This window comes from Nelumbo nucifera, chromosome 5 (assembly GCF_055504915.1).
Source record: "Nelumbo nucifera cultivar China Antique chromosome 5, China Antique-T2T, whole genome shotgun sequence".
In the NCBI taxonomy this organism is placed as follows: Eukaryota; Viridiplantae; Streptophyta; class Magnoliopsida; order Proteales; family Nelumbonaceae; genus Nelumbo; species Nelumbo nucifera.
Window position 1 is genome coordinate 46,761,544 of NC_142653.1, and position 27,855 is coordinate 46,789,398.

At 41.6% G+C, this 27,855-nt stretch overlaps 1 protein-coding gene across 2 annotated transcripts; it reads right to left on the bottom strand.

Moving 5' to 3' along the window:
* Positions 1-599: 599 nt before the first annotated feature.
* On the bottom strand, positions 600-16,125 carry LOC104589337 (uncharacterized). 2 transcript variants are annotated; one of them, XM_010247619.3, is made up of 3 exons: positions 15,739-16,125; positions 11,865-11,919; positions 600-2,040 (listed from the first exon to the last, which is right to left on the bottom strand). In XM_010247619.3, exon 3 carries the CDS (start codon positions 2,025-2,027, stop codon positions 963-965), a length of 1,065 nt encoding a protein of 354 aa, XP_010245921.1. In that variant the 5' UTR covers positions 2,028-2,040; positions 11,865-11,919; positions 15,739-16,125; the 3' UTR covers positions 600-962. The 2 variants fall into 2 exon arrangements, with proteins under 2 accessions (XP_010245921.1, XP_010245923.1); XM_010247621.3 differs by lacking the exon at positions 11,865-11,919 and having other exon boundaries at positions 15,739-16,046.
* Between the last annotated feature and the right edge of the window lie 11,730 nt (positions 16,126-27,855).

The following is a 27,855-nucleotide window of genomic DNA, read 5'->3' on the forward strand; positions in this document are numbered from 1 at the left end:
TCATAAATTTATAATTTGCACATTGGAGTAAAAGAAACAGTAAATCAACTTATATGCGAATATTTATTTCATGTAAATAGGGGAATTAAATATACACAGTTCATTATATTTTAACTAAATTTAAAAGCATACAGTTTCATACAAAATTTATTTACATCAAAATTTATCCATGCATCGGTTGGATACGGAAGAAAACTTTAAAAGCCTCATGCAGTGGGATTCAGTTAAAAGTATTTTGCCCTTCGGCCCAACACCGAGAAACCAATATATATATATATATATATATATATATATTGTATTGATAATCTGAACCTTGGCTTGGCTGCATGCCCTGCATCCTCAACAAGTATAATCTCCGAAATGCTGTCATCCGGTTGTATGTCCAAATTGATGTATAATTACTAATTAAATTTTACAACTTGGGTGAAAAGGGTTCATATCTTGGAAACATTTCTGTATGTGCAAGGGTAAGAGTAAGACTGAATATATCTGTCCCTCCACAGATCCCACATTGGTGAGAGACTCGTTCACTGGATTGCCCCTTCTTTTACTAGTTAAAGATTAATAAAATCAATAATCCCAGAACGAAAAAGAACAAATTTGGAAAGTTTAAGATAATATTTTTGACAAAAGCCCTAACGAAACAATGTAGCAATTGGAAATTCCCCTTGTATCAAGAGCTTCTTCTAAAGAACAGAAAAGGAAATGTTACAAACACAACATTTAAAAAAAAAAAGAAATCACTTTTTTTCCTTTTTCCCAATTTTACTAGTCATTTTATCACATGACTATTCCACATAAATAAATGAGGCATAACCATGCACTTATGTAGGGAACAAGACAGTCAATTGCCTTGATCCATCAACTAAAAACCTAACATCCCATTCCCCTATTCCCAACCCAAATAATGCTCCAAACCAACAAGCCCCAGGGAACCCCCACCACCCCCAGTCATCTCTCGCTCAGGTAATATCTATAACTGCCCTTCTTCGGTTTCTACGGTTCAGCCTCCTCTCTGATCTACCCAGCTCCACCACTCTCCTTCGACGGCGATCAACTGGTAAGTCATCATCATTGCCATCAGTTGTGCTGATTGAACTACCACCAGCTGTGACATGAGGAATTCCACCACGGCCATCTTCATCCAATGAACGATGAAGACCCCTGTCAAGCCGCCTCAACCTTGTACTAAAACTGACACCATCTCCTGCTTGGTGCCTCAAGAAAAAGACAAAATTGAATAAGTTGTCATTGTAGTGCAACCCATAATTCCCATCATCCTCATCAGCATCCCCATCATCTGTATCAAAGCCATAATGGTTCCCTTCTATCACATAATCTCCAAGGACCATTGCCCCCGGCATTGATGACCTTATTGTGCTAATCACGTCATCACGCTCTCTCTCACGCTCAAGTCTTCTCCATTTCTGCTCAAGTATGGGATCTACTTCACGAGGTCGTGCAGATGGATGGACTGCCCTAACGTGTTTTCTGAGCTCTTTGTATGTTCCTATGAATGAACAGTTATCCTGCATACAGCTTCTCTTTTTGTTATTGAGATATTCACGTGCAGCTTCAACCACTGTCCATCCTTTCACCTGGCCCCGGCAGAGAGGGCATGAAAGCTCCACTACTTCAGACTTCTCATTAGGCCAATCCGGATTCAAACCAACAGTGTGGTTAGTTGAACCATGCCATGCTTGCCCATGAGGAGGTGACATTACTTTGGTGTAGGCTTTCTTGAACTGATCAAGGCAATTGGAATAGCGATAGCTGGTACCACACATGTATGGACGGCAGCCCTTGTCATGTGAGGAACAGAGGAGGAGAACAGCATTATGAGGATACTCCATGCAGACCGAACAGGTTGCATCCTCCCAGTCTTTCTTCTCCAAGACATTGCAGCCTTTCTGTTTTTGGTTGATTTCCTTCTCCCTTACCTCCCGCTGGCAAGATGGCAATGGATATGGATTTGACCTGTATTGGCGGGAAGCAAGTCTACGACGACCCCTGGAACTCCTTGCCATCTCCAAGCTACTCCTGATAGGCAAAGACATTCCACAAGTTAGGCTTGATCAGGACAGATAAAAATAAGTGCCGCCGAATAAGTGGTAAAAATATAAAAAAAAAAAGAAGATAAATAAATCAGAAAAATATATATACAAGGTGCAAACTAGAAATTAAAAACAATTCTGCATCTTCCACTTGAATTTTTAACACAAAACTCTTTGAGCTTCCTCTTTTTACTCCATGGCAAGTAGAAAGAAACTTGAAGAAAAGGAGTAAATATGCAACTTCAAAAACCCCGATTGAGTAAATATGTAACCTCAAAAGTCCAGACTATCTGGTATATAATTAAAAAATGTCTATTATTAATTCACTAATTTACTTGACAGGCAACTACACAAGAAGCTGGCACAAACACTACGTAAGTATTGATACCAAATTAATTTAGTCCAATTCATTTTAGTTGTTTGAGCACCACAACAAGCATATGCTCATTATTACATGCAACAGTACTCAGAAAAACTCGAGGGAAGGCAGAAGCATGAGAAGAGCACTACAGTAGGATTGGCTACTTTTGTTTTTTCGATAATAAACAGTAGGCTTTGCTACCATTGGTGCAAAACTAGAAATCCTGAAGTGATGCTTCTCCTGAAAGACTCAAATGATGTGTCAATGGTTTTCCCAGGCGCCACATAAGTTAGATGTCACCTAGAGAAATAGTACAAAGATGTCCATTAATAATTTAGGCAGTCACCTAGACAACTAAAATCCAAATTTAACTGACTGCAACAAGAATATTTTTTTTGCTAGGTCAGCATTAGGACTGCAATGGTATTAATTATTTTTACTTTATTTAAATTCAATCTGTTTATAATTGGATCAAGTAAGGATTCACCCTGATCAAGCAATAACATCCAATATTTCATTTTTTTATACCAAATAATACTCAATCCAATGATCTTTAAATATATGCTTATATTAATATGTAAATATTAGTAAAGTTGGTTTCAATGTTATATGCTTACGAGTTCATAGGTCACATAGAAGTTATTTTCAAGTCATTTTATTCTTGATATACAATACCAAAGTACTTTCTATTAATTTTATTAATGATAAATAATATTCTGATAATTTTTAGTATAATTTATTAATGGCATCCAATATCCGAACCAATTAGAGTCAAATATAAATCAGAAAGATAAGATTCAATTCCACACCAAATATCAACAGATCAAATTTGGATCCAGGTAAACACCATTTGATCCAACATTTTTTTGCTTCATTGATCTAGTACATTTACAGCGCTAGTTGACATTATCATCAACTTAAAATAGCAATTCTGTTGTGTAGAGTATTAGGCAAGGCTTATTAACAACTTTTTTTTTGGAAAAGGTAAAGTAATATTTATTGAGAAAGAAATGCACACAAGAGGCTGAGATCAGTCCCTGAACAGGCTGACTGATCTATTCAGCAATTACATAAGCCATCAAGACAAAGAAAAAAGTACATCTGACACATTACAGTTTCTAAAATCTGCCGCCACAGACAACCAAGAAATCAGCTTGCTCACTAACTTCTGAGCTAAGTGCTCCAGACTTAGAAACTTATTACTGAACACCCTTCTATTCTTCTCGGTCCAGATACACCGAATTACAGCACTTGGAATCATCTTCCATAAAGTCTTCTTTTTCTTGCTCAAGCCCACGACATGCCAGCCACATAACAGCTCTTTTACCGACCTCGGCATCACCCAACAAACTTTCAAGGAGCTGAGGAAGTGGTTCCACAGCTGAGCAGAGAATGGGCAGTGAATACACAAATGATCAGTAGATTCAGCACTGCACCCACACAAGCTGCAAGATAGGTCCGAAATCTGAAATCCCCTGCTCACAAGGTTCTCCTTGGAAAGGCATTTATTAAGAGCCATAGTCCGAACAAGGAAACTGGCTTTAGTCGGACTAATGGGATTCCACACTTGCTGAACTGGGAAATCAGGAACACCCCTCCTACCAAGCATAGCAGCCAAATATTTAACTGAAAACATCCCATCAGAATTCCATGTCCAAAGCTACTTATCCTCTGAGCTATAATCCAACTCTTGAAACTGGAGACAGGTCAGGAGATTCACTGCCTCATCGACTTCCCAATCAAAGAGATTTCTTCGAAAAGAGGGAGTCCAAAGAACTGAACAACCAGAAGTACTATAGCACCCAGCAACTGAGGCCTCTTGGTCTGAAGCACACTGGAAGAGGAGTGGGAAGGACTCAGCAAGAGGAGCATCTGTGCACCAAGAGTCCTTCCAGAATTTGGTCCTATTACCATTACCAGCCCTGATTGAGATCCCCCTGGCCAGATCTGGAAAATGCTTCATTATCCCTTTCCACAGTGAGATACCCCAGTTAGGAGGGGGATCCCTAGTTCTCCGATTGCCCCAACTCACACCATATTTGCTGGCAATAAGAGACCTCCACCAAGCATCAGATTCAACAGCAAATCTCCAAATCCATTTACATAGAACGGCAGAGTTAAATGGTTTCAGCTTCCTTATACCTAACCCCCCTTCAGATTTGGGGAGACAAACTTGTTCCCAACTCACCAAGTGCACTTTTTTTCTCCTCCTCCCAGCCTCTCTAAAGAAATTTCCTTTGATGCTTTTCAATCTGATTTGCAACCTTCCTAGGAATGGAAAACAGAGATAGAAAGTAGATACGCAGATTGCAGGTACTCTTAATCAGTCACCCTCCCCCCAAAAGATAGATATTTAGCCTTCCAAGAAGTCACCTTCCTTTCCAATCTCTCAATAACTGGGTCCCAGATAGCAGAGGAACCACCACTCACCCCAAGTGAGAGACCCAAATATTTGACTGGAAGAGATGCAATCTGACAAACCAGAATACCAGCACACTCAGCTAAATTGGAAACCTGTCCAACTGGGATAAGTTGGCTCTTATTCCAACTAACTCTCAGACCTGTAATCACTTCAAACCAAGAGAGAATCCCAAGGATTAACACCACCTGAGAGGGGGACGCCTCCACAAAACAGAATGTATCATCTACAAATTGAAGAATATTCACTCTCACCCCCCGGCACCATTGCAAAACCTTCCCATTCCCCTAACATAGCAGCCTTCTTACAAAAAAAAAAAAGAGTGATGATCTCCACAACACATAAATAGGAGAGGAGATAGAGGGTCTCCCTGCCTAAGACCCCTGGAATTATCAAAGAAACCTGCAGACTGTCCATTTACCAAGATTGAGAACTTTGGGTAAGAGATACAGACTTTAATCCAATTCCTCCATTTCTACCCAAAATTCATCTAAAGAAGCACAAGGTCTACACATCTTCAGTTAACATGATCATAGGCCTTCTCTGTATCAAGTTTACAAATCAAACCTGGAGAACCTTCTTTTTTCCTAGAATGAATGAGCTCATTTGTAATAAGAATTGAATCTAGCATCTGCCTACCCGGAATAAAAGCACTTTGGTTATTTGAGACAACAATACCAAGAACTACTTTCAATCTTTCAACAAGAACTTTAGCTAGGATTTTGTAGAAGCTATGTAGCAGACTAATCGGCCGGAAATCCTTAACATTCACTGCACCCTCAATCTTTGGAATGAGGGTAATAAAGGTAGTATTCAGACTTCTCTGCAATGAACCCACCCCTCTCAAAAAAGTCCTAGAAAACATTCAAGATATCCTTTCTCACAACAACCTAGCATTTAATGTAGAGAAGATTTGTAAGACCATTAGGCCCTGGAGACTTCTCATCAGCCAACAACTTGATAGCTTCTTTAATTTCCTTCTTAGAAAAAGTTCTCTCAATGAATGAAGACTGCTCATCACTCAACTGGTTAAAAGAAAGGAATCTAGGAAAAGGTCTGAAGGACCAAGATTCCTTATACAGCTTCTTGTAAAAGCTAGTTGCCACAAGCTTCATATTAGTCTCAGTAATACCCACCCTGCCCTCTCCCTCCAGCCTGGTAATTACAGAAGCTCTAGCTTTGGCATTTGCCATTTTGTGGAAATAATGTGTATTCCTATCCCCCTCTTTCAGCCAAGCCACTTTGGCTCTTTGCCTCCATTTAATTCCTTCTGCCACTGCCAATTTGTCAAGCTTCAACTTAACCTGGAATCTTTTTAATCTAAGCTCCTCAGCAATAGGGCCTAATTCTTCACCTGTGTCAATCTCCTTTATGGACTCCAGAGAGCCTTCTTCTCAGTATCCAGACTCAAACTTTTCTCCAATTTCCAAATCTTTAGTCTTGCTTTAATGGCCTCCAATTTCTTTGCTAAGATGAATGAACTAGTACCCCCCACCTGCAAATCCTCCCAAACAGACTTCAACAAAGGAACAAGAGAATCGTCCTCAAACCAAGCATTCTCTAATTTGAAAGGAACTTTTGCTCTCACTCTAACACCACAAGCCAACTGAATAGGAATATGGTCTGACAACAGTCTTGGAAGGGCAATCTGCTTAAACTCCAGGAAAATATCTTCCCAGTTAGAAGTAACCAGAAACCTATCAAGTCTCACTAGAGTAGGAAGGTCTTGATTGTTGGTCCAAGTTAACCTGTTGCCATGAAGGGGTAAATCTTAAAGTTCAAATCTGTTGATAAAATCAGCAAATTGCACCATATCCGAGCTTCTCTCATCCCCAGAAAGAGTGACATTAAAGTCCCCACCAATGACCCAAGGAAAAGCAAGACTTCGACTACCTACAGCCAATTCCTCCCAAACCTCCTCCCTCCGGCTTCGGTCATTAGGGCCATACACATTAGTAATTTGACACACATTACCATCTGCGAGTTTCAAGACAAGGGAAATTGAAAAGTTTCCTATCTGATGAGAAATCAAGTTGCAAACTGTCAGGTCCCACATACTCAGTAACTCACCTACACTACCAGCTGTCGGCTTTGACCTCCACCTAACCTCCCCCTCCTCCTCCCCCTAGATACTTTTAACCACTTCAACCTCCATAGTTTCCAATTTAGTTTCTTGAATCAAAACCAGTTCTAAACCTGAATTTTTCAGAGAATCACATACTACAAGCCTCCTTCTCCCCGATCCCAACCCCCTAACATTCCAAGATAATATCTTGACTCCATAAACAAACTAAAATTAACAGAACACTTGGCACTTAAGCCTTTCTCCCCCCTCAAACTCCCCTCACTACTGCTTGCTTTTCTCATTAAGGCTCCACGTCAAACGTAGAAATTCTCTACTTCTTTTAGATTTATTACCCCCTTCTTTACTGCAGCTTTCCCCCTAGCCAACAAACACATTCTTTTCTCCACCCCCTCCAAGTACTTGATTGTTTCCTCTTCCAAACATTCTAGCGAGATCCCTAGAAACTTTCCCAATCCCAACAACTTAGAAGAAACCCATGAAGAACCAGAAGCACTTTCAAGCTGCTCCCCTACCAGATTCGGCTGATCCAATAACATATTGCTGATCTTTTGAGGTGCCCAACCAAGGCAGCACCCCTATCAGTTACACTGAAAGAGCTACCTTCCACCTCTGACCCAGCACCCTCAAGAACACCTCCACCACCTAATACTTGAGAATATGCGGCCACCATCACTAATGGATCCACCTCCAACAGATCCTCTTCCTCTCTCAGACCACAAGCTGGTTGGACTTTAACTGAACCTCGTCTTCCAAAGCAGTCGATTGGGACGGTAAAGACTTCACAACCCGTTGGGGTCCAAAATTCCCCCTCCACCCTTCTTCTCCCTACGTGAAGCAATCCCCCTTCGATCCTGAGAATCCCAAGCCTCCCTAGTACCCATACCCTGATGACAACATCCAACCGGAGGACTGAAATCTGGAGACATATTCGCCCATCTAGCAAAGGGGGGACTGAGCTCATTATAACCATTGAGCCTAGGCCCAATTTCCAGGTTGAAAGATTGAAGAGCCAGCTGGGTTGGGTAAAGCACTCAAGGCCCAGAATCTTCATCCAAAGTACCATGGTCCCCTTGAGACCCAATTGGGGGAGGCTGGCTGATGACTCACTGGTGCAGGATCTCTTCCCTAGGTGCCAGTTGGAGCTCAGCAAGACACTCTCTAATTAAGTCTTTAATGGCTTCAGCTCCCAAAACATACCCACTGCCCCCCATATTTAAATTTCGAATCTCCTTCACAGCTGGACCCTAGGTGAGCCCATCTGGACCATTCAAAGTTGCCAAGATAAGAAGGCTCAAATGATCTCCCAAACTTGCGTCATATTCTCTATCATCAGCTGTCATAGAAGCACCTCGCGTCACAGTCTTCTTGTATCGCATTGTTTCAGAAACACAGGGGAGCTCACTTTTGCCACAATCTTCCAGGACCAAGGTTTTGGAGAAGTCTGAACACTCCTTGTCTTCCTTCTGGACATCACAAGACGGCTCTTCTCCACCTCTCCATCTTTGAACAGACGGTAGAACTTCTTGCCAAATCTGAATAGTGAAGACCACTTCCCCCACCACCACTTCAACCTTGTTCGGGATTTGGTTCCCCCTGCAAATCTTCATTCTTACCCACTCACAGATCGCAATCTCCAACGGGGAATCGTCCGTCTCTATGAAACCCCCGCAAGCATCCCTGATAGCCCTTATGACACTTGGGCACCAGAGCAGGAGTGGAAGGCCGAAAACCCTAATCCAGCACGACCCCAGGTCCTCTCCAATATCGAAAGGGTAAGGGTAATGACATTCCGCACTTACCCCCCACCAGTCCAGCAAAAGGGGGTTCCTCCCCAACTGCCAAGGACCTTGCCTTAGAACCAATTCTGCACCAGCTCTTGACGGATAGATAAAGAGGAAAAGTCCGTCCGCCATTTTCTTCACTCTCACACCCCCCACCTCCCTCTAGAAACTATTTGCCCACCTCTCTACCTCCCTAATCTCCTCCCCCCAATGAAACCTACCCACCAAACAGTTCCTCAAAACTCTCTTCTCACATTCACCCCCTGAGGATCCGTAGCAACCACCCTTTTACCATTAACCCATTTCACCTCCAACCCCCCAAGAGCAGGCCAAACCCCCGCAACCACCACTTCACTGTAAGAAAGATTGCGCCTAGCCCTTCCTTCCATCTCTAGTCTGCGATACCAGTTGGAGGCTTCCCATCTTCGCTTCCCTCCACCTGATCTACTGTAAGAGACTCTACGCTCCATCAAAACTTCAGACAAAATACCCTTCACCAGCAAGACAACATGATCCCTGCTATGATTTCCACCGCTGGTTCGATTCTCACCGCCCAAAATTTCCACTGTCCGTTAAGGTGACTACTAACTAGGGAGACACTAGATGCTTCTTATTGGCTTGGCACCATTAATTTTAAAGTTTTTGCTCTTTTTTCCCATCTTCAATTTTGGAGGAGAAGCTGCTATAGTCTTTTATACTTTACCTTTTAGGAGGAAGAGTCTTTAAGATTTCCTTTTTTTCCAAAGTTTGCTAGCATCCTATTAAATAATTCATTTTTTACTTTTGGAAAACAAGACTAAAAGAATTAAAGTTTTGCTATATGATGAACAACAAAAAATGTAAGAGAACAAGCTTATTAACTAAACAATGTGTTCACCTATGTTCCTGGACATCATGTAGGTGCCAAGCCAATGAGAAGCATCTAGGGTCTCTCTAGTCAGTGATCATCTTAACAGACAGTGGTCCCAAAATCTAAATACCTGTGGTTTCACACACTTGTGGGCAAACAACCCAAATGATGGGCCTTGAGACTTGCAAAAGAGTTCCTTTGCCAATAAGGACTTTATATTCATAATGAAGGCAAAAGATTTTTTGAGGGGGTAAAAAATTGTTTTTGGGCCTTGAGACGTACAAAACAATTCCTTTGCCAATACTGATTTTATTCATAATGAATGTAAAAGATTTTTGAGAGGCAAGAAATTGTTTTTCGACCATTAAGTACATTCTTGCCAACCTGAGAAGTGCATTCTAGGCTAGACTGTAAAATGAGAAGATCAAGATGGTAGATCCCAAAAATAGGAAAATACAAAACCCAGTAGAAAGACAGAGTAAGCACTCAAAAAGAATCAAATATTTATGGTGAAGAGGAAAAGGGGAAAAACCGAATCCATGTTTGTAAATATCAATTTCCTTAAGAGTATAATAGAAGACTCAAGAAAAGAACATATGAACAAAGACAAAAGTCAACAAGCAATCTTTAATCATAATCTCATAATTGAGTAAAGAGTGACTAAATCACTAAGGGGTGTTTAGTACTAGGTCTTCACAAAATGTGGTGTTTTTTAATCCACTAGACCTTTCTCTGTGGTGTGGATCCATTGTCAACAAATTTTTCAATAAAATGTCTTGGTCATTTAATGCAATACATAATAATGATTGAATCGACCATGGAGTTGACCAAACCATAAGATTTTGGTGTGGAAGAGAAATTGTAATATTTTGTCTTTCAAAACCATCTAGAGATGGTTTGAAAATGTGCCACACCCCTAAAAGAACACCTAATGGGTGTGGCACATTTAGAACCAAGTCCATGGAACATCCACAATACCGAACACCCCCTAAATAAAAATATGTAACAGACATATGGACCATTTCAACTTGACTTTGGGGCCATTTAAGTAGGTAGGTAATTCAGTAATTTGTCAAAGAATAAAAACATTGCATTTTTTCGCATATCAATTGAGAAAGTTACTGAGTTGATGGAAGTGGTCAAGTCTGTTTTTTTTTTATTTTTTAAGAAAAGGTCTACTGTCCCTGTTATGGTTTCTATTTTTGTTTTTAAGTTAAAGAATCATGTTATTTTAGAACTCATGTTTGTAATCATTAGCTTTAGAATTTGTTTCTATTCATAAGTTCATGTCAATCTTGGATATGTCAAAGAATTATTTTTATGAGAGATTTCTGGAAACTTTACTTCATTTTGAATTCATTCCATCTACAGGTATGACTAAAAGCTATTTGGTTGTGTTTAGATTAGGGAAATCAGTATACATAAAACCCAAAAAAAAGTAAGGAAGAGGGGTGTGACTCTATGTATGCTTTTAATTCCATATTTTGTATTTCCTATTGCTTTTTCCTAGTTTCTACTAGAGATTGATCCCCAAAGTTGTCATATATCATTTAGGTATTAAAGCCCTATAGCAGCCGAGACACCAAGATGGCACTCCTGTGGAACCTCATTTAGCCTGAGACCAGGTGCCTTGAAATCAGCACCCAAGATCCTTACCTCACTGAAACTATATTCCTTGTCTAATTCTTTAGTTTTCTTCTTCTAATATGTATATAAGCATAATATTTTAACTCTTATATAAAGTCATGCACATTTACATATATACATAATTAATTAACTGTTTAATCAATCAGAATTTCCACAGGTCTTGAAATGAAGCATTTCAAGCTAGTCATTGAAAACAAAATACAGTAGATAACAATGGATCCTGGATTCTCCAGATGAGAAACTAAACTAGAACCATAACTTACTCAAGACAGCATGTGAATATTAACATAGAAAGCTGGAAAAACCATCATCATTATCAACATCTAAGCCTTATCCCAAACTACACATGGTAACATATCTTTATTTTTTTTTATAAAGATAAAATGAGGATAAAATCAAATGAAGATTAGCAAATCCAGATTACTGAAACAGATAAAGGGCAGAGTTTAAAGTGAATATCAAATTATTCAATAGACACAACCTAACAGAGTCAGAGTTGAACTTGAAAGTAAATCCTAGAGGAAATTATAAGGGTCACAAGAATCTTAGGAAGTTTTTGAGGACTGAAATGAACAAAGCATCATATTATTTCTGACAATTTCCAAATAAAAAAAGAATTGTAAAGGTCCTCTTCATGCATGACAATCTATATAAGTATGATAATACCTGAAAAGCAAAGAAACTCTCTGATATGAAATCCTCAATGTGTTTCCCAAGCAAACTGACAGATAAAATAGCAAAAGAAACTTTAATCTAAGAATATGTGCTTAGTATAAATAATTTATACCCAGAATGCATCAAAAGCTACAAAGCTATTCATCCTTGACATTAAAACATAAGGAATAGAGCACATGAAACCATATAACAGATGCTCATAAGGACTAGACTAATAATCGTATTGTAAAAATACTCCACTGATAATAGATCTTTGGGAGGTCTATTTTCATTTTGAATTAAATTTCAAGCTTTCAAGCATGGATTTGTAACTCCACCCCCTTAACAACCTCAACAGAAACCATGTACATAAATGACATGACAAATCCAGCCTATCCACTTGATAAGGTGATCCTCTGAACAAGCAAGCTATTGTGGCCAGATTTTTTTTTGGAAGATAAATAAAAAATACACTTTATTAAGGGAAAGATTAAAGAGGATACATCAGGGTGATAAGACATCACCCATCAAACAACAGTACCACACTCACATCTAATCCCTTAGGCATAAGGTGATCAACCCTTCAAATAAACATGACATCCTGAAAAGTTCCATTCCAATAACCACTACCAAAACCCAAATCAAATATCACAAAAACCCCTACCACAGAACATGAAAATAATCAAACAAAAATGCAAATCCATCCAACCCACACATCCCCTACCTTAATACAATGGAAAAAACGCCCTGGTCCCACAAACCATTTCCGCTGAGAGGCAAATCTCCTACTTTATCCATTTTCTAAGCACATCCGTTGTCTAAGAAAGAGCTCTCACTTCTTATCTGAGAGACTTTCTGTAACTTCTTCCCCTTCTTTTTTAGCCCTGTGCCCAGATAATGGATACCAAGCATAGACATGGATACAGGAATTAGGGATACAACCCTCCATCTCCTAAAATCTCATATCGGCTACTGGTATGGGTATTTCATATTTATGATCATATCAAATTTTAATATCTAGTTTTTGAAGCTAAATTTCATTTCTCAAGACTTACGTCTCACCAAATTTAATTAAATCTTTAACATGTACACAATTTTTTGTTAAGACATTGTCATCATCATCATCTCAGCCTTGTCCCAACTATGTCTATATGCAGTCGGCTACATGAATCTTGTTTTTCCATTCCATTCTGTTAAGGCATATCATTGTTTTTACCACCATATCATATTACATATTTTAACAATACAATTCATATTATAGAGTACATTCAGAAATGCCCATAGAGCATCTAGTGTCATATCAGTTACATATCATGTCCAATACTAGTACATCCAGAAATGCCCATAGAGCATCTAGTGTCATATCAGTTACATATCAGTTACATATCAAACCTTAAAAATCATCAGCTGTTGTTCTTGTTCCCCAAGAAGTGACCATGATTGAAGTGTAGATTTACACAAATAAAAAGAAAGAATAAGATGCCACATGATAGTGAGTTACTTAGCTGAAACTTAGCACATGGGTGGAAGCTAATACATGGAGAACCATTTTCATATATCAAGTAAAACTCTTCATTATTAGGTGAAAAGGGGAAAGTACATAGGTACAAAATAAACCAAACCTCCATCGTAGATAAACTACCAAAAACAGAAAATACCAAACTAAAAGTTCCAAAACTTAACGGTCAATTTGTTGAGTTCATTATTTTGATAGTGGGGTATTATTTTTTTCAATGAATGATAGTGAGGTATTAATTATACTATTATATCCAATGAAGGGGGGTGATACCCTATATATGTTTAACTTACAATCTTTATTTTGCAAACATAGAAAGATAGTCTTTACAAGAGCTTTTACTCTGTTTTTAAAACTTACTTCATTCACAAATTATTTTGATCTATGAATACAAGATGTTGTGCAAGTATCTATAGGGCCTAGATTATCAGCAGGTTCTCAAAGAAAACTGAAGGTCCCCTTGTTTTGTGGCAATTCCATATTAGCACACTATTGATTGGGAAAAGACCTAAGAGAACTCTTCCATTGTTCTTCTATTTTATGCTTTGTTCTATTTTAAATACCATCAGCACCCACATAATACCACAAGTGCTTAAAGCATTTGGCATGAATGTGATAACAAACTAAAAATAAAAGTGGTGTTGCTTAAAACACTACACTGTCTTCCAGTTGACTGCATCATGGATATTGACTGCTAGTTAGTGAAGCAGTCACTGTGGCCCTAAGTGCTTTGATGAACTAATCCCAAGTACAAAATATCTGAACTTTCTCCAAAGACTAGTCAAAAGGCATTTTCACATCTTTAAAACCAACTAAGATCTTTACACTGCTATCCACTAAAGGGGTAAACCACATCCAGACTTGCTAATCCTATTCCTATTCCTATGCACCAAGGGAAACACCCAATATCTTAATAATATCCAAAGGGATCATTTTAATCTGGATTCCTACTCCTGCAACTGCCACAATCTTATTGAATTCTCAAGTCTCTGCACTTCGGAATTCATTTGCAGTCTTCTCCGAAAATATTTTACAAAGCCATATTAAAAGAAAATTGATGTTTTATAGTTTTTTAATAGGCGGGATAGATCATAAACACTGGTAGTTGTAGTTCACTCTTCTTTCTTGATAAATTTCTAGTACCAGGGGATGACAAAAATGGAGCTTTTATCAGGAAAAAACCATGTGTGTGAACTTTTCACAAACAAGATGGGGTCATTCCATCAATCAAGAATGGTTTCTTAAGTGCATAAATGTCAGGATGCTGGATGCCACAAAAGATAATAAATCCATGAATGTGGGACAGTGGAAAAAAACACAATTTTCCTGTTCTTGGACCTAGTCCACAAAGAAAACAGATTCAATAGTAAGAAGACAAAAAGAAATGGGACAGAATCATTCCCACATTAACCCAAGTTCACAAAAGAGCACACTAACACTCTTCCTTATAGTAATTAGAAAGTAACATCAGAACAGACTAGGAAAAAATGTTCAAACTGCTTTATGTTTATTTGTTCATTTCTCCTTGGTGGGAGTGGGGAAGTTGGGAGAAATGCCATAAAATAGTGATAAATTCAGGGTCCAGTCCAAATTCCTGGGCTTCCGTGTGAACAAATCAGAGTTCAACTGAATGCCCAGTTCTTCCATTAGTAGCTCCTACTTCCCTCTATCCCCAAAACCTGATCCATGTGCAGAAACGAATTCCCACTAACAGCAGCCATTATAACTTAGAAGAATTCAAATGATAAACAAGAAAAGAAGATTACCATCCTGAAACAAAATCTAATTCAACCACCAAAAAGCAACCCACCTACCTCGTAGTTCGAGCAACTCCAGATCCAAGATAATTTGGTCACAAAGACATAGATGCACCCATCCCAGGATCCCCTTTAATAAAATTCAAGCCCCAAACTTCCGACAAACCAAAATGAATCGCTTCAAGAAATTCCAACCAACGTGCAAGATAAAGGACCACACAGGGAGACCGTCGGAAATAGAAATGAAAGTATGAAGCTACACAATTAAAATTTCCACCAGATTCCACGGAACCAGGCATTAATTAAATCACAATCACATGGGAAATCGAACCTTACCCAGCTAGGATTTATCATTAAAGATTCCAAACTTCTCAAACAAACAACAAAAAGAAATACTAAATCTTTCTTAAAATAAAAAAGTCAGAATTGATCAATCAAATCTCAAACTTCATTCAATCGACAACAAATGCACATGAAGATCCTTAAACAAAACAAGCCAAACAAAAACATCATGAAATCGATTAAAATTTCGAATTTTCGAGCAAGCTAAAAATGGAAATGGCGTTGAAACCCTAGAGAAAGGAACTGAGAGACAAACCGGAGTCGGGCATACCTGAAGAATCATCCGAAAAATGTAGCGGCGTCGATGGATGAATGGATTTTGATAGGGGATAGGGTTCTGGAGAGCGAGAGATCGTGAGTTGAGGACCTCAAAACAGTTAGATCGAGGTGGAAGAGTTATGGGCGGGAGACGAGCATCCGATCTCCCTTGTGTTCGCGAAGGTTGCGTTGCGTGCTTCGGTTTGGTTTTTCTTTCTTTTCGGGTTTGGGATAAAAATGAAACAAAGAAAGAGAGCGCGAGAAAAAATGAGAGAGAGAGAGGGTGGGGGGACTGAAGGGTCGTGGATACGTTTTATGATTCCATTTCTCGGATGGATCGAGCGACTCGTCATATTAACGCCACCTGACGAGATGGACTTCAGGAGAGAGAGAGAGAGGGAGAGGGATTGAGCGTGTATTGGTGGCTCCGTGATTCTTCTAACGTGCACATGGAGCGTACCAGATGCAAAGTTGCGTACAAAAACACTCATATGAGTTATGACTTATGAGAATGCTTTTAAAATTGACACGTGGAATGATGAGGGCTGACATGAGTCACGCTAATGTCTAACCAGTAACACTCTGCCACCTGTTATTGTGAGGTTGGGATCTCATATGAGTCACGCTTATCTTGATTGAGCTTGTGTGCTAGATGTATGATAATTTTCCCATCAGAGAAGATGGGATCTCACATCTCAGATCTCAGTCTTTCATAGCCTGGTTGGTGGAATATTTTATTGAGCATGGCCGTTAAATTAAATAGAATAGAATGGTTTTAGGGGAATATAGACTGATCATAGGCGTTACTTCAGATATTTGGGAAAACTGGGAAAGAGTTCGTCAATGAGAAGGCAGATGGTTTTGTCGTTGGTACCCAATAGGCCCACAGGATGTTGGTGGACCAGGGCAGAGGATCTAGTGTACAATGGAGCGCCTAGGGACCCAGTTGCAAAAGGCCCATTTACTAGTCCGCATGCAACGTCCGAGTATTTGCACCCATGGGCCCAAAACAATGACATCCGTAAAAGATGAAATCCCATCATCCATGGGTGGAGGCCCTTGAGGATGCGATGGTGCCAAATGGTTCGGTTGCCAAAGGAGAAATACCAACCTATATTTGCTAGGACAGTGTCGTAGCCCCACCTTCAATTAGATGAAATGATTTCTTGTTGGGGCTAATGCAGTATATCTAAGTTTATGATTTTCTATTTTATATTTTAGCCCCACGCTAAGATAGCCTTATATGGAGAAATATTAGGTAGGGTAATTCACATGTTTGGGATAGAACAATTCACCTCTCCTGCACTATGCTCCACACAACTTTTTATACATCAAATCAGAAGGTGTTATGTCATCATGGTAATATGTGTAAATCTCACATCTGCAACCCAATTTCCCTTGTCTCCCAGTGAACGCATAGACCGATGTTGAAATTGAGTGGCAAACCTTCAATTGAGTTTACTTGCGCAAAGAGAAACTGTAATTGAATCTATGTCTCCAAATGTGTGATGAAGCTTTCAAGGGCTTACAATCCCATAGAGACTTTTTGTCCTTCTACAACAAGTCTTCCGTTTTGCCTTTACCTTAGGGACATGGATTTTTGCAGCATATTTGGATCTACCATCGGAGCTTTAAATCGTACCCTTTGGAGGGTCTTTGTTGAGATAAAGAGCCTTTCTCAGCACCTCAAGTTTCATGCAACAATACAATCACCTGTTACTAGGATCCCCACCATTTTTCTTCCATGATTCAACTTTCAACATCATAAACAATTTGAAAACCATGAATAATAACCGATAGAGAAAAAATGTCCAACAATTAATTGATTTTTGTATTGATTCGGATGTATCAGAAAACCTAAATTAATCTTTCAGTTTCATCATTTGGACATCTTGAACACGAATAAAGGGGGTATAGTCTGTTGTAAAAATAATAAAGGAGGCAGAATGAAACTTATCGGTAATCACTTTTCAAACAGAATTTGCAGTGCTGTGATGTTGTTGCAGAATCTCAGAACTGGGAATTGCAGGGAGAAGGAGGGTTGAGTCATTACACTTGTTCACTCTCCTTAAAACCACATTTTCCCCCTATGATGCAGTTGGGTGATCGCAAATCGGTCGCTAAGATAAAACAGCCCACAAGCTACTGGTAAGCGTGCACTCACTTACCAGACCTCTACGAACCATAGAAGACTGATGCTCAGATACATAGAGAAGACAAAGAGTCGAAAACGTGATTGATAAAAACTAGGTTGTCCAACACTCCTTTTATAAAGTGTTCTCAGATTTGAATGGACACAAAGGTGTCCTTTCAGACAGGAGCCTCTTTAGAACAGTTCACCTGTTCGAAGAGGCACAAAGAGGAAGAGACACGAACAAGGAAAGAGAAAACATTTTAAAACATTAAGTTTGAAATTCGAATAGACACCTGTTTGAATGGACACAAAACTGTTTAATTCGGAAATCAAATCCGGTTAAAAGCAAAAAAAATGATTCAGTGTAAAACGCGTGCGTACCCATGCTCACGCCCATGCCTAGACCCAGCCCGGCCCAGCTCAGCACGCACGTGTGAAAAGCACCCCCAACCCCCCCTCACATGCATGGAATATCTATAGTGCTCTCCTCCTATGGGTCCTTACCCTTAGAGAGAGCAAAACTACAAATATACTCTACTTCCACTCCTTTCCCAAGCAATGTGGGACAAGGAGTCTTCCCATGCACTCAAGAGTGGGAAGAGGAAAAGTCAAACACAAGAGAGGGAGTAGAGAGATTTTTGAAAATTTGAATCTCCCTCCAACAATCCCCCATAAGATTCAAAATTACAAGAAGATTGAACAATCTGAGCATCATTGTGAGAAAAGTATTCATGGTGATTGATGAAAGAGAATTTGGCCCAACCTCCTAACAGGGAGACACGTGGACGTGACTCCGCATAAGAAACAACTCGACGTGATCACATGTGGACGTGACTCAACACAGGTGACAACTCAGCATAAGTTAGCTCACTACAAAGCGAGCTCGGGTACGCTAGTGCCCCAAACTAAAGTCACTTCGGGCTAAGATCGTCTCGGTGTCAGATCGCGACCAGGATAACGGAACCAAGTTTGTTATAGATCGAGCCCGGACAGATGTAACCACTTCAGTCAGGACTACTTCGGGACAAATATACCTCAGCATAAGATCACACCAGGATCACCTCGGCCCAAGGGCATTTCGGCATTCATGTCAGGGGTGGACCTAAACACGAGCTTGAGAAGCTTGCTATCAAGCAGCCCGGTATCCTACAGTAGCTCGCCTACCATTCAGACCTCCGCATGGCAACCTTGAGGAACACTCCCCCGTACTCTGTATCCCGCAGGACCGTACTTTATAACGGTAACATTAGTTCACCAACTCCCCGTTCTGACGGGAAGTAACAGTGTTACCGTTTGGCGGCGTTTCAACCACCTAACATGCGACAGGTCCCACCACAGTAGGGATTCAGTGACCGTTCCACCAACCCACCTGGGCCACAGTGTATAAAGACCCTGCCCCCTAGGGGCGAAGGTACGTTCTATTATTATTGTTGTGTGTGTAATCTTCACTCTCTAGCTCTCTCACTGTTATCATCTTCAAGCTCTCTATACTATCACTATGCTCTAACTTAGCCATTGGAGTAGCCTCGCCAGGTGAGCCACCCCGGGATCTCTGACTCATTTCTTTCAGGAACCCCGTTCTCATCATTGCTGGCAACCAGATCGTATCCAACAAAGAGTAGCTGGATTACGCCACATCAATTGGCACCATCTGTGGGAAATTGTTACAAAAAGCCTTTCTATCTCCATTCCAAAACCCTAAAAACTCAAAAACCAAACCCATGGCTTCTTCTAGCAACGCCGGACAACACAGAGAAGCAAACGTCTCCGGGGGGCAGCCTCAGTTCCCAACCGTCTGTTTAGGCCAGTTCACCATACCGCTCCCCGCGGGTGGGATCCCAACACCTGTTGTAGCTCAACCATCTGAGCCTGTAAACGCCCCACTTCCCCTTGTAGTGGGTGCAACCTCCGTTGAACCATCCATAGTTCCCCCTGGAGTAGGACAAAACCGACTAAGCGACCTGGTATACTACGTACGGGCTATTCAAGCCCAAATGTAGTAGGTCCAACAGTTCCAGCAGTACCAACAACAAGTTCTGCATCACATGTACCAGCAGTAGTTCCCGCCGTTGTAGCAGAACCAGCAACCTACCCCACCTCAGTGTCCAATCACCCCGAGCAAGCCTCGCCACCAAAGCAGTCGTCCTGGTCGGGGGGAGACCTCCCAGGTCTCATCTCGCGGTAGGAGAGAAAGACAAGTCCCTCCCATTTCTCAACAAAAAAGCAGGTCGAGAGATACTCGGCCCACCAGAATCAGTCCACCTCGACCTTCACAACCTAAAGGCACTCTTGCAGGAAACCGATTCGAAGTCCTAACTGAGAACTCCAGGCAAGACATTTCAGTCCGTAGTAGTCGGCAGTCCGAATCGCTTCCGACCAAAGCACCATTTGGCAGTGCAGAGGTCAGCAGCACCGCTGCGGAACCAGTTGAGCAGCAGCAAAGGAGGCATGCTGGAGCACCTCGAGCGGTAAATCCCGGCCAGCTCGCGCGACCTAGCCGACCTGAGCAGACTAGAGGTATGGCTCCCATTGCACAAACAGAGCCGAGCTGGATTGACCCACTCGCGAGCTACCTACTTCACGGAACCCGACCTACAGATCGCAATGCAGCCAGAATGGTAGAATGACAGACAACCAAGTATGTCATGATAGACAAACGATTGTACCAAAGATCCTACACGCTCCCCTACTTGCATTGTTTGCGACCTTCAGAGGCTGAGCTCGTCCTCCACGACACCCATGAAGGCCTATGCCGCGGACACTTGGGGGGAAGGGCTCTCGCCCAGAAAGCGCTACGGCAAGGATACTACTGGCCTACGATGAAGGCAGACGCGCTCGAGCTTGTTAAGAAATGTGACAAATGTTAGAGGTGTACGCCAACATCCATCACCAACCTGCTGCTGACCTGAAGTACCACACCAGCCCATGGCCCTTCGCATAGTGGGGGATCGACATCCTTGGACCATTCCCGCCAGCGGCAGGACGTAGGAAATTCTTAGTTGTAGCAGTGGATTAATTCACAAAGTGGGTAGAAGCGGAACCCCTAGCAACAATCATAGCTCGAACCGTGCAAAACTTCTTTTGGAAGAGCATAGTATGCCGCTTCGGACTGTCTCGAGTGCTCATTTTTGACAATGGTAAGCATTTTGAAGATATCAAGTTCCAGAACTGGTGTGCTAAAATGGGAACCGCGGACTGAAAGCCCGCTTATCTCGAGCTAAGGGGCTATGGATAGAAGAGTTGCCCAGCGTACTATGGGCTTACCAAATTACCGTCAAGACTGCCATAGGGGAAACCCCCTTTAACCTCACCTATGGCACGGAAGCGGTAATCCCAGCCGAGATCGAGGTACCTACACTACGTCTGGAAGCCTATGACGAGGAAGGAAACGGTGACGAGCTCCGCACCAACCTCGACCTAGTAAGAGAAGTACGGGATCTCGCGTACATCCAGACCGCAAACTACCAGCAAAAAGTAGCTCGGTATTATAACGCCCGAGTCAGGAAGTGACACTTCTGTGTTGGGGACTCGGTCCTCCAGAAAGTTATGGTACTAGAGCCCGGTGTAGGCAAGCTCGGACCAAACTAGGAAGGTCCCTACCGAGTAAAGCGGATACTCAGGGAAGGTACATACGAGCTCGAAACCCTAGAAGAAAAGCAAGTACCTCGGGCATGGAACATCAGCAACCTAAGGCGATACTACCTCTGATTACGAATTGAAAAGGCACCAGCCTTAGAAACAAGTAAGTAAGCTCTAACTCTCAAATTGTGATTTCTAGCTCACAGTCTACTATGAGAGTACTAACTTAGCCAACGGAGTGACCTCGCCGGGTTAGTCACCTCGGGTCCTCTGACATTTAGTTCCTTACAGGTCTCCAAGGAGCAACTAAATTCAAGAGCGGACTACGGGTCCCTCCCAAAGCCTAAGGGCCATAAGAAGACCCAGTTGCCACTTCGGCATGGGTGAAGTTTAGGAACGGACTACGAGTCCCTCCCAAAGCCTAAGGGCCACATTACTGCTTAAGACCCAGTCGCTTCTTCAGCATGGGTAAAGTTCAGGAGTGGACTATGGGTCCCTCCCAAAGCCTAAGGGCCACATTACTGCTTAAGACCCAGTCACTTCTTCAGCATGGGCAAAGTTCAGGAGTGGACTACGGGTCCCTCCCAAAGCCTAATGGCCACATTACTGCTTAAGACCCAGTTGCCACTTCGGCATGGGTGAAGTTCAAGAGTGGACTACGGGTCCCTCCTAAAGCCTAACGGACATAAGAAGACCCAGTTGCCACTTCGGCATGGGTGAAATTCAGGAGCGGACTACGGGTCCCTTCCAAAGCCTAAGGGCCACAAAAAGACCCCAGTTGCCACTTCGGCATGGCTGAAGTTTAGGAGAAGACTACGGGTCCCTCCCAAAGCCTAAGGGCTACAAGAAGACCCCAGTTGCCACTTCGGCATGGGTGAAGTTCAATAGCAGACTACGGGTCCCTCCCAAAGCCTAAGGGCCACAAGAAGATCCCAGTTGCCACTTCGGCATGGGTGAAGTTCAGGAGCGGACTACGGGTCCCTCCCAAAGCCTAAGGGCCACAAGAAGACCCAATTGTCACTCCGGCGTGGGCAAAGTTCGGGAGCAGACTATGGGTCCCTCCCAAAGCCTAAGGGCCACAAAATGCTGAACTGACAAGAACCTAGGCGCTGCATAAGACCTGGTTACCTCGTTGGCATAAGTAAGCTACCTCTAACACCTAAGGAAAAGACAGCTCGGGTATAAACCCTAAGATGTCTACTCCACCCCTGTTACCCTTACTCATTACCAAGCTTGGTAACTCAATAGTTCGGGGTAACCTGCACAGTGGAGACCGGCTCTACAACTGAGACTTTAGGTGAAAGATCGGCCTTCTGGCGCGGTCTCTTCGCAGCCTTCTTCTTCCCCTTCTAGGAGCTCCTCAAGAGGCTTTCGGCATTGACCGGCATGGTAGCTGCAAAAAACAAAAGGTAAGATTAGCCATGAACTAATCGAATCTTAAAAAGGTAAAAGCCCAAGGCGACCTACCAGGACTCAAGCCGGCCTGCATGAGCTTGTCTTCAGCAAGGTAGTCCGAGCAAATGAAGCCGAGCTCCACTCAAGACTTGAGCATCTCCCTTGTCTTCAAGCCCAGTCTAACACCAGGAACCTGAATCGCCGGCCTCCAATGGGTTGGGAAAGGCCACCCCTTGGGGCAATGGACCACAAAGTAATCCCGTTTCCAGGCCGGGATCCTGTTGGGGAGTTCATGCAATAGCTTGTAGCCCGGGCGAGGAGATAGGTAATAGGTTCTCCTATGCTTGAGAAGAGCACAGGAAGAATTTTTCTTGATTGACAAAATGGTGAAAAAGATATCGAGGTCGAGGGGAAGACAATACTCATAAAAAAGCGAAATGGTCCCTACTACATTACGGATGGAGTTCGGGTGTAACTGGTCTATGGTGATATCAAAAGACTTCAGGACCTCTATGATTAGGGGATGTAAAGGAAGGCGAAGGCTAGCCACGAGCTGCTCTTCAAAAATCACGATCTCGTTAGATCGTGTTCCCAAGTGAAGTTACCTGAGGGGAGACTGTAGGAGAACTCTCTCGAGAGGTTGTACCGGCGAACTAAGGCCTGAAGCCGGTCCAAAGTCATTGTCGAAGGGCCAAAGTTGTCTAGCACCCGACCTTGGTGAGAAGTGGATGCCAGACTACCCGAGGCCTCTCACGCTTCCCGAGGTGCCTGTACCTCGGGAAGGCCACGGACTTCCTCTAAGCCCGGGGTAGCCCCATCTTAGCTACCGACCTGGGCCGAGGTACCCGCCTCGGCCTCATCAAGAAGACTATCGAAACTAGAAGTAGACATGGAACTGAACGGAACTGAAATGAAAAGCGAAGGGAGACTCACCAAAGAGAGATGGCCGAATTAGAAGAAAATGGCGAACTAGAAAACCCGAGCTAAAGAAGCCAAAGCGCGACCTCAGATCGAAGACTAATAAGATTGTGGCGAAGGAAATGAGTCTCGGGTCTCCCTATTTATAGCCACTGTATCGGAGAAGCAACAATCAAGATTAAAGCAATCCGACAGCTCCTGAGAAAACCGGTTGCATGACCCTCGAGATAAAAAATAGTTTAGCGTGTTTTTTGGCGTCCGCCGAGCCTATAGACCGCTTGACATCCGTGCGTAAACCGCACGCGATCCTTCTGACAGCAGCTAGACTTCGAGCCAAATCCACTTGGCACATCGTGAACTCTTCAAACCAAGTCAAGACCCCTAGCTCGAGGAGTGGGGGCAATTGATGAAGGATAATTTGGCCTGACCTCCAAACAGGGAGACACATGGACGTAACTCCGCATAAGCGACAACTCGACGTGATCAGATCGGCACATGAACGTGACTCAACACAGGTGACAACTCAGCATAAGTCAGCTCCTTACAAAGCGAGCTTGGGTACGCTAGTGCCCCGAACTAAAGTCACTTCGGGCTAAGATCGTCCCGGTGTCAGATCGCGACCAGGATAACGAAACCAAGTTCATTACAGATCGAGCCCGAACAGATGTAACCACTTCGGTCAGGACTCTTTCGAGACAAATATACCTCAACACAAGATCGCACCGGGATCACCTCGGCCTAAGGGCACTTCGGCATTCATGTTAGGGGCGGACCTAAGCACGAGCTCGAGAAGCTCGCTACCAATTAACTCGCTATCAAGCAGCCGGGTATCCTACAAGTAGTTCGCCTACCATTCAGACCTCCGCATGGAAACCTCGAGGAACACACCCCCGTACTCTGTATCCCGCAAGACCGTACTTTATAACGGTAACATTAGTTCACCAACTTCCCGTTCTGACGGGAAGTGATAGTGTTATCGTTTGGCGGTGTTTCAACCACCTAACATGCGACAAGTCCCATCATAGTAGAGATTCAGTGACCGTTCCACCAACCCTCTTGGGCCACAGTGTATAAGGACCCCGCCCCCCAGGGGCGAAGGTACGTTCTATTATTATTGTTGTGTGTGTAATGTTCACTCTCTAGCTCTCTCATTGTTATCATCTTCAAGCTCTCTATACTATCACTATGCTCTAACTTAGCCATTGGAGTATCCTCGCCGGGTGAGCCACCCTGGGATCTCTGACTCATTTCTTTCAGGAACCTCGTTCTCATCGTTGCTGGCAGACAGATCGTATCTAGTAGAGAGTAGCTGGATTATGCCACATCAGTGATGTCTTTTGGACTTCATTCAACACTTAGGTATGACAGGCTATGTTATAGAGTACGGGTGGAGTCGGACTCCTTCAACCTTTCCTCTTTGTCATAACTAGCTAACTGGCCAACCAACTCAACTCATAAGTTCTTTAGTAGTTATTTTGTTTTAGAAGTGGCCACACTTCACACTCACTTAGGTCAGTTATTAGCGTGCACTGCACACACCATTCTTAACTAATTAAGAGCCTCATCCTCAACCTCTTCAAATTGCAGTAAGCACTATCTTACCTTGGTACTTGAAATGGGACACAAGTTGATAGTGCTTTCTCAAGTCATTTAGCAATTCATTTTTACCAATTCAACCTAATTCCAGGGATCTCCTTTCACATAGGTTGGGTATCCATCACTAATGACTTTGTAACGGGCTTCAGCCCCATTCCTACCAATGCCATATAAACCACCTTATAAGTTTGTGGTTTGGTTAACGAATCTGCAAGGTTCTTTTCAAACATTGCAAAATCTAGAGTGGTTGTACCTTCGCTTAGGTATTGTCTTAGTAGGTTACGCTTTAAGTGGATGTGCTTTCTTTTATCATTGTACGTCGTGTTCTTAGATCTGGCTATCGCTGCTTGGCTGTTACAATGAAGAGATATGGATGGAACTAGCCGTGGCCAAAGTAGTATATCTACTAGTAAGTTCCTTATCCATTCTACCTTGGACCTTGCCAATTCTAGTGCAATAAACTCAGCCTCCATTATTGAACTTGTGTTGAATGACTGTTTTACCGATTTCCATGATACTGCTCCTCTACTTAGAGTAAACACATATCCACTAGTGGAAGTACAATCCTTTGAATATGAAATCCAATTTGCATTAGTAAAGCCCTCTAAAACAGGAGGAAAAATTAAGTAGTATAAACCAAAATTAATGGTTCCTTTTAAATATTTTAATAATCTTATTAGAGTTTTCTAATGTTCATTTTTGGGATTATAAGTATGCTGACTTAATTTTCCCATAGCTATAGCTATGTCTGGTCTTGTACAGTTTATTAAATAAGACATAGATCCAATTATACTTGCATACTCCTTTTGTGAAACAGGTTCCCCTACATGTTTCCTTAAGTGAATACTACAGTCAAGAGGTGTTTTAACCGGTTTACAATCATAGTGTCCAAATTTCCTAAGAATACACAGATCATGACTCCTTTATTATTTTCAAATTTGCTATAAACACATCTATCAGAATCATTTCTACTATGTCCATTAGTTACTAACACATTATCAATTTTTTTATGCCATTGTTTGAGAACTTGTTTTAAGCCATATAGAGACTTGATTAATTTACATACTTTATTTTTTTGTCCTGGCATTATGAAGCCTTCAGGTTGCTTAATATATATTTCTTCTTCTAATTCCCCATTTAAAAAAGTTGTTTTTAAATCCATTTGATGAACTACTAGTTTGTAAATGAATGCTATAGCAAACAAAATTCTAATTTTTATTAATCTTGCAACTAGGGAATAGGTGTCAAAGAAGTCTACATCTTTGTTTTGTCTGAACCCTTTAGCAACTAACATGTCCTTGAATTTATTTATTGTATTATTTGGTTTTAGTTGTTTCTTAAAAATTCACTTACAATCCAATGTCTTAGTTATAGGTGGGAAATCTATAAGTACCCAAGTGTGGTTAATGACTAAAGAGTCTTTCATTTTTTATGGCTTCTTTCCAAAATACTGCATCCTAATAGGTTACTACGTCTTTGTCTACTAGAAATGTGAACATTCTGTCACCCAACTTTATTTCTCTTCTTTGTCTTTTACTTTTCCTAAATCTAGTTTTTGCTTAAGTGAAATACTGACTCCTTGAGCACTCACTTGTTCTTGGTTTCTAATTTGGTATTGGGAAGGCTCTTTATTTATTGTTTCTTTTCTCCAAGGTAATATGTGCTCAAAGAACTCTGCATCTTAGGACTCTATTATTGTGTTATTTTCAACAACATTATCAATTATTTTAATTACAAGGAACCGATAAGTTGCAATGTTTTGTTTTCAGTTTCTCTTTGGATATTTTTATGAGGTTTCATAGTGAACTTTTCTTCTACACATACTTGGCATTTTTCATTTGTAAAATTAGTAGGAATGTTCAAAACTCCTAATTTACATAATCATTTTAAATAAGGAGCACTATGATGTCCTAGTTTAGCATGCCAAATATCAAAAGATTCAATAATATAAGCAGAAGAAGAAGTAGTTTTATTCATAATAATATCAGAAACATTCAGTACAAACAATCCTCTAACATTATATCATTTTCCAATAAAAACATTATTCTTAGTTAACATGGCCTTGTTTGCTTCAAATGTGAGATTCAGTCCCACTTTGTTGAGGAGTTCTCCTAATACCAAGTTCCGTCGGATCTCCGGCACATGCAGCACATCATTCAACATTAGAATTTTTCCTAAAGTTAATTTCAGGAGCACATTTCCTTTGTCGATGACCTTCGAAGTCTGTGAGTTTCCCATGAAGACTTGCTCTCCTTCAGACTGAGTTGTATACTCATAGAAGGAACTGCAGTCCCCACAGATGTGCTTGGTAGCATCAGTGTCTAGTACCCACTCTTTCGGCTTCTCATGTAAGTTTACCTTAGTTACCATGGCTACGATAACATCCTTAGTCAAATTGATTTTCGGTTTCCTAGAGTCCTTCTTTTGGTATTGGTAGTCATTCTTATAATGTCCGGGTTTGCCACATACATAGCAATTTCCTTTCTTTGTTTGCTTCTTGAATTTTTT

Coding starts and splice junctions, on each gene's coding strand:
- LOC104589337 (XM_010247619.3), bottom strand. CDS start 2,027: ATGGCAAGGAGTTCCAGGGGTCGTCGTAGACTTGCTTCCCGCCAATAC.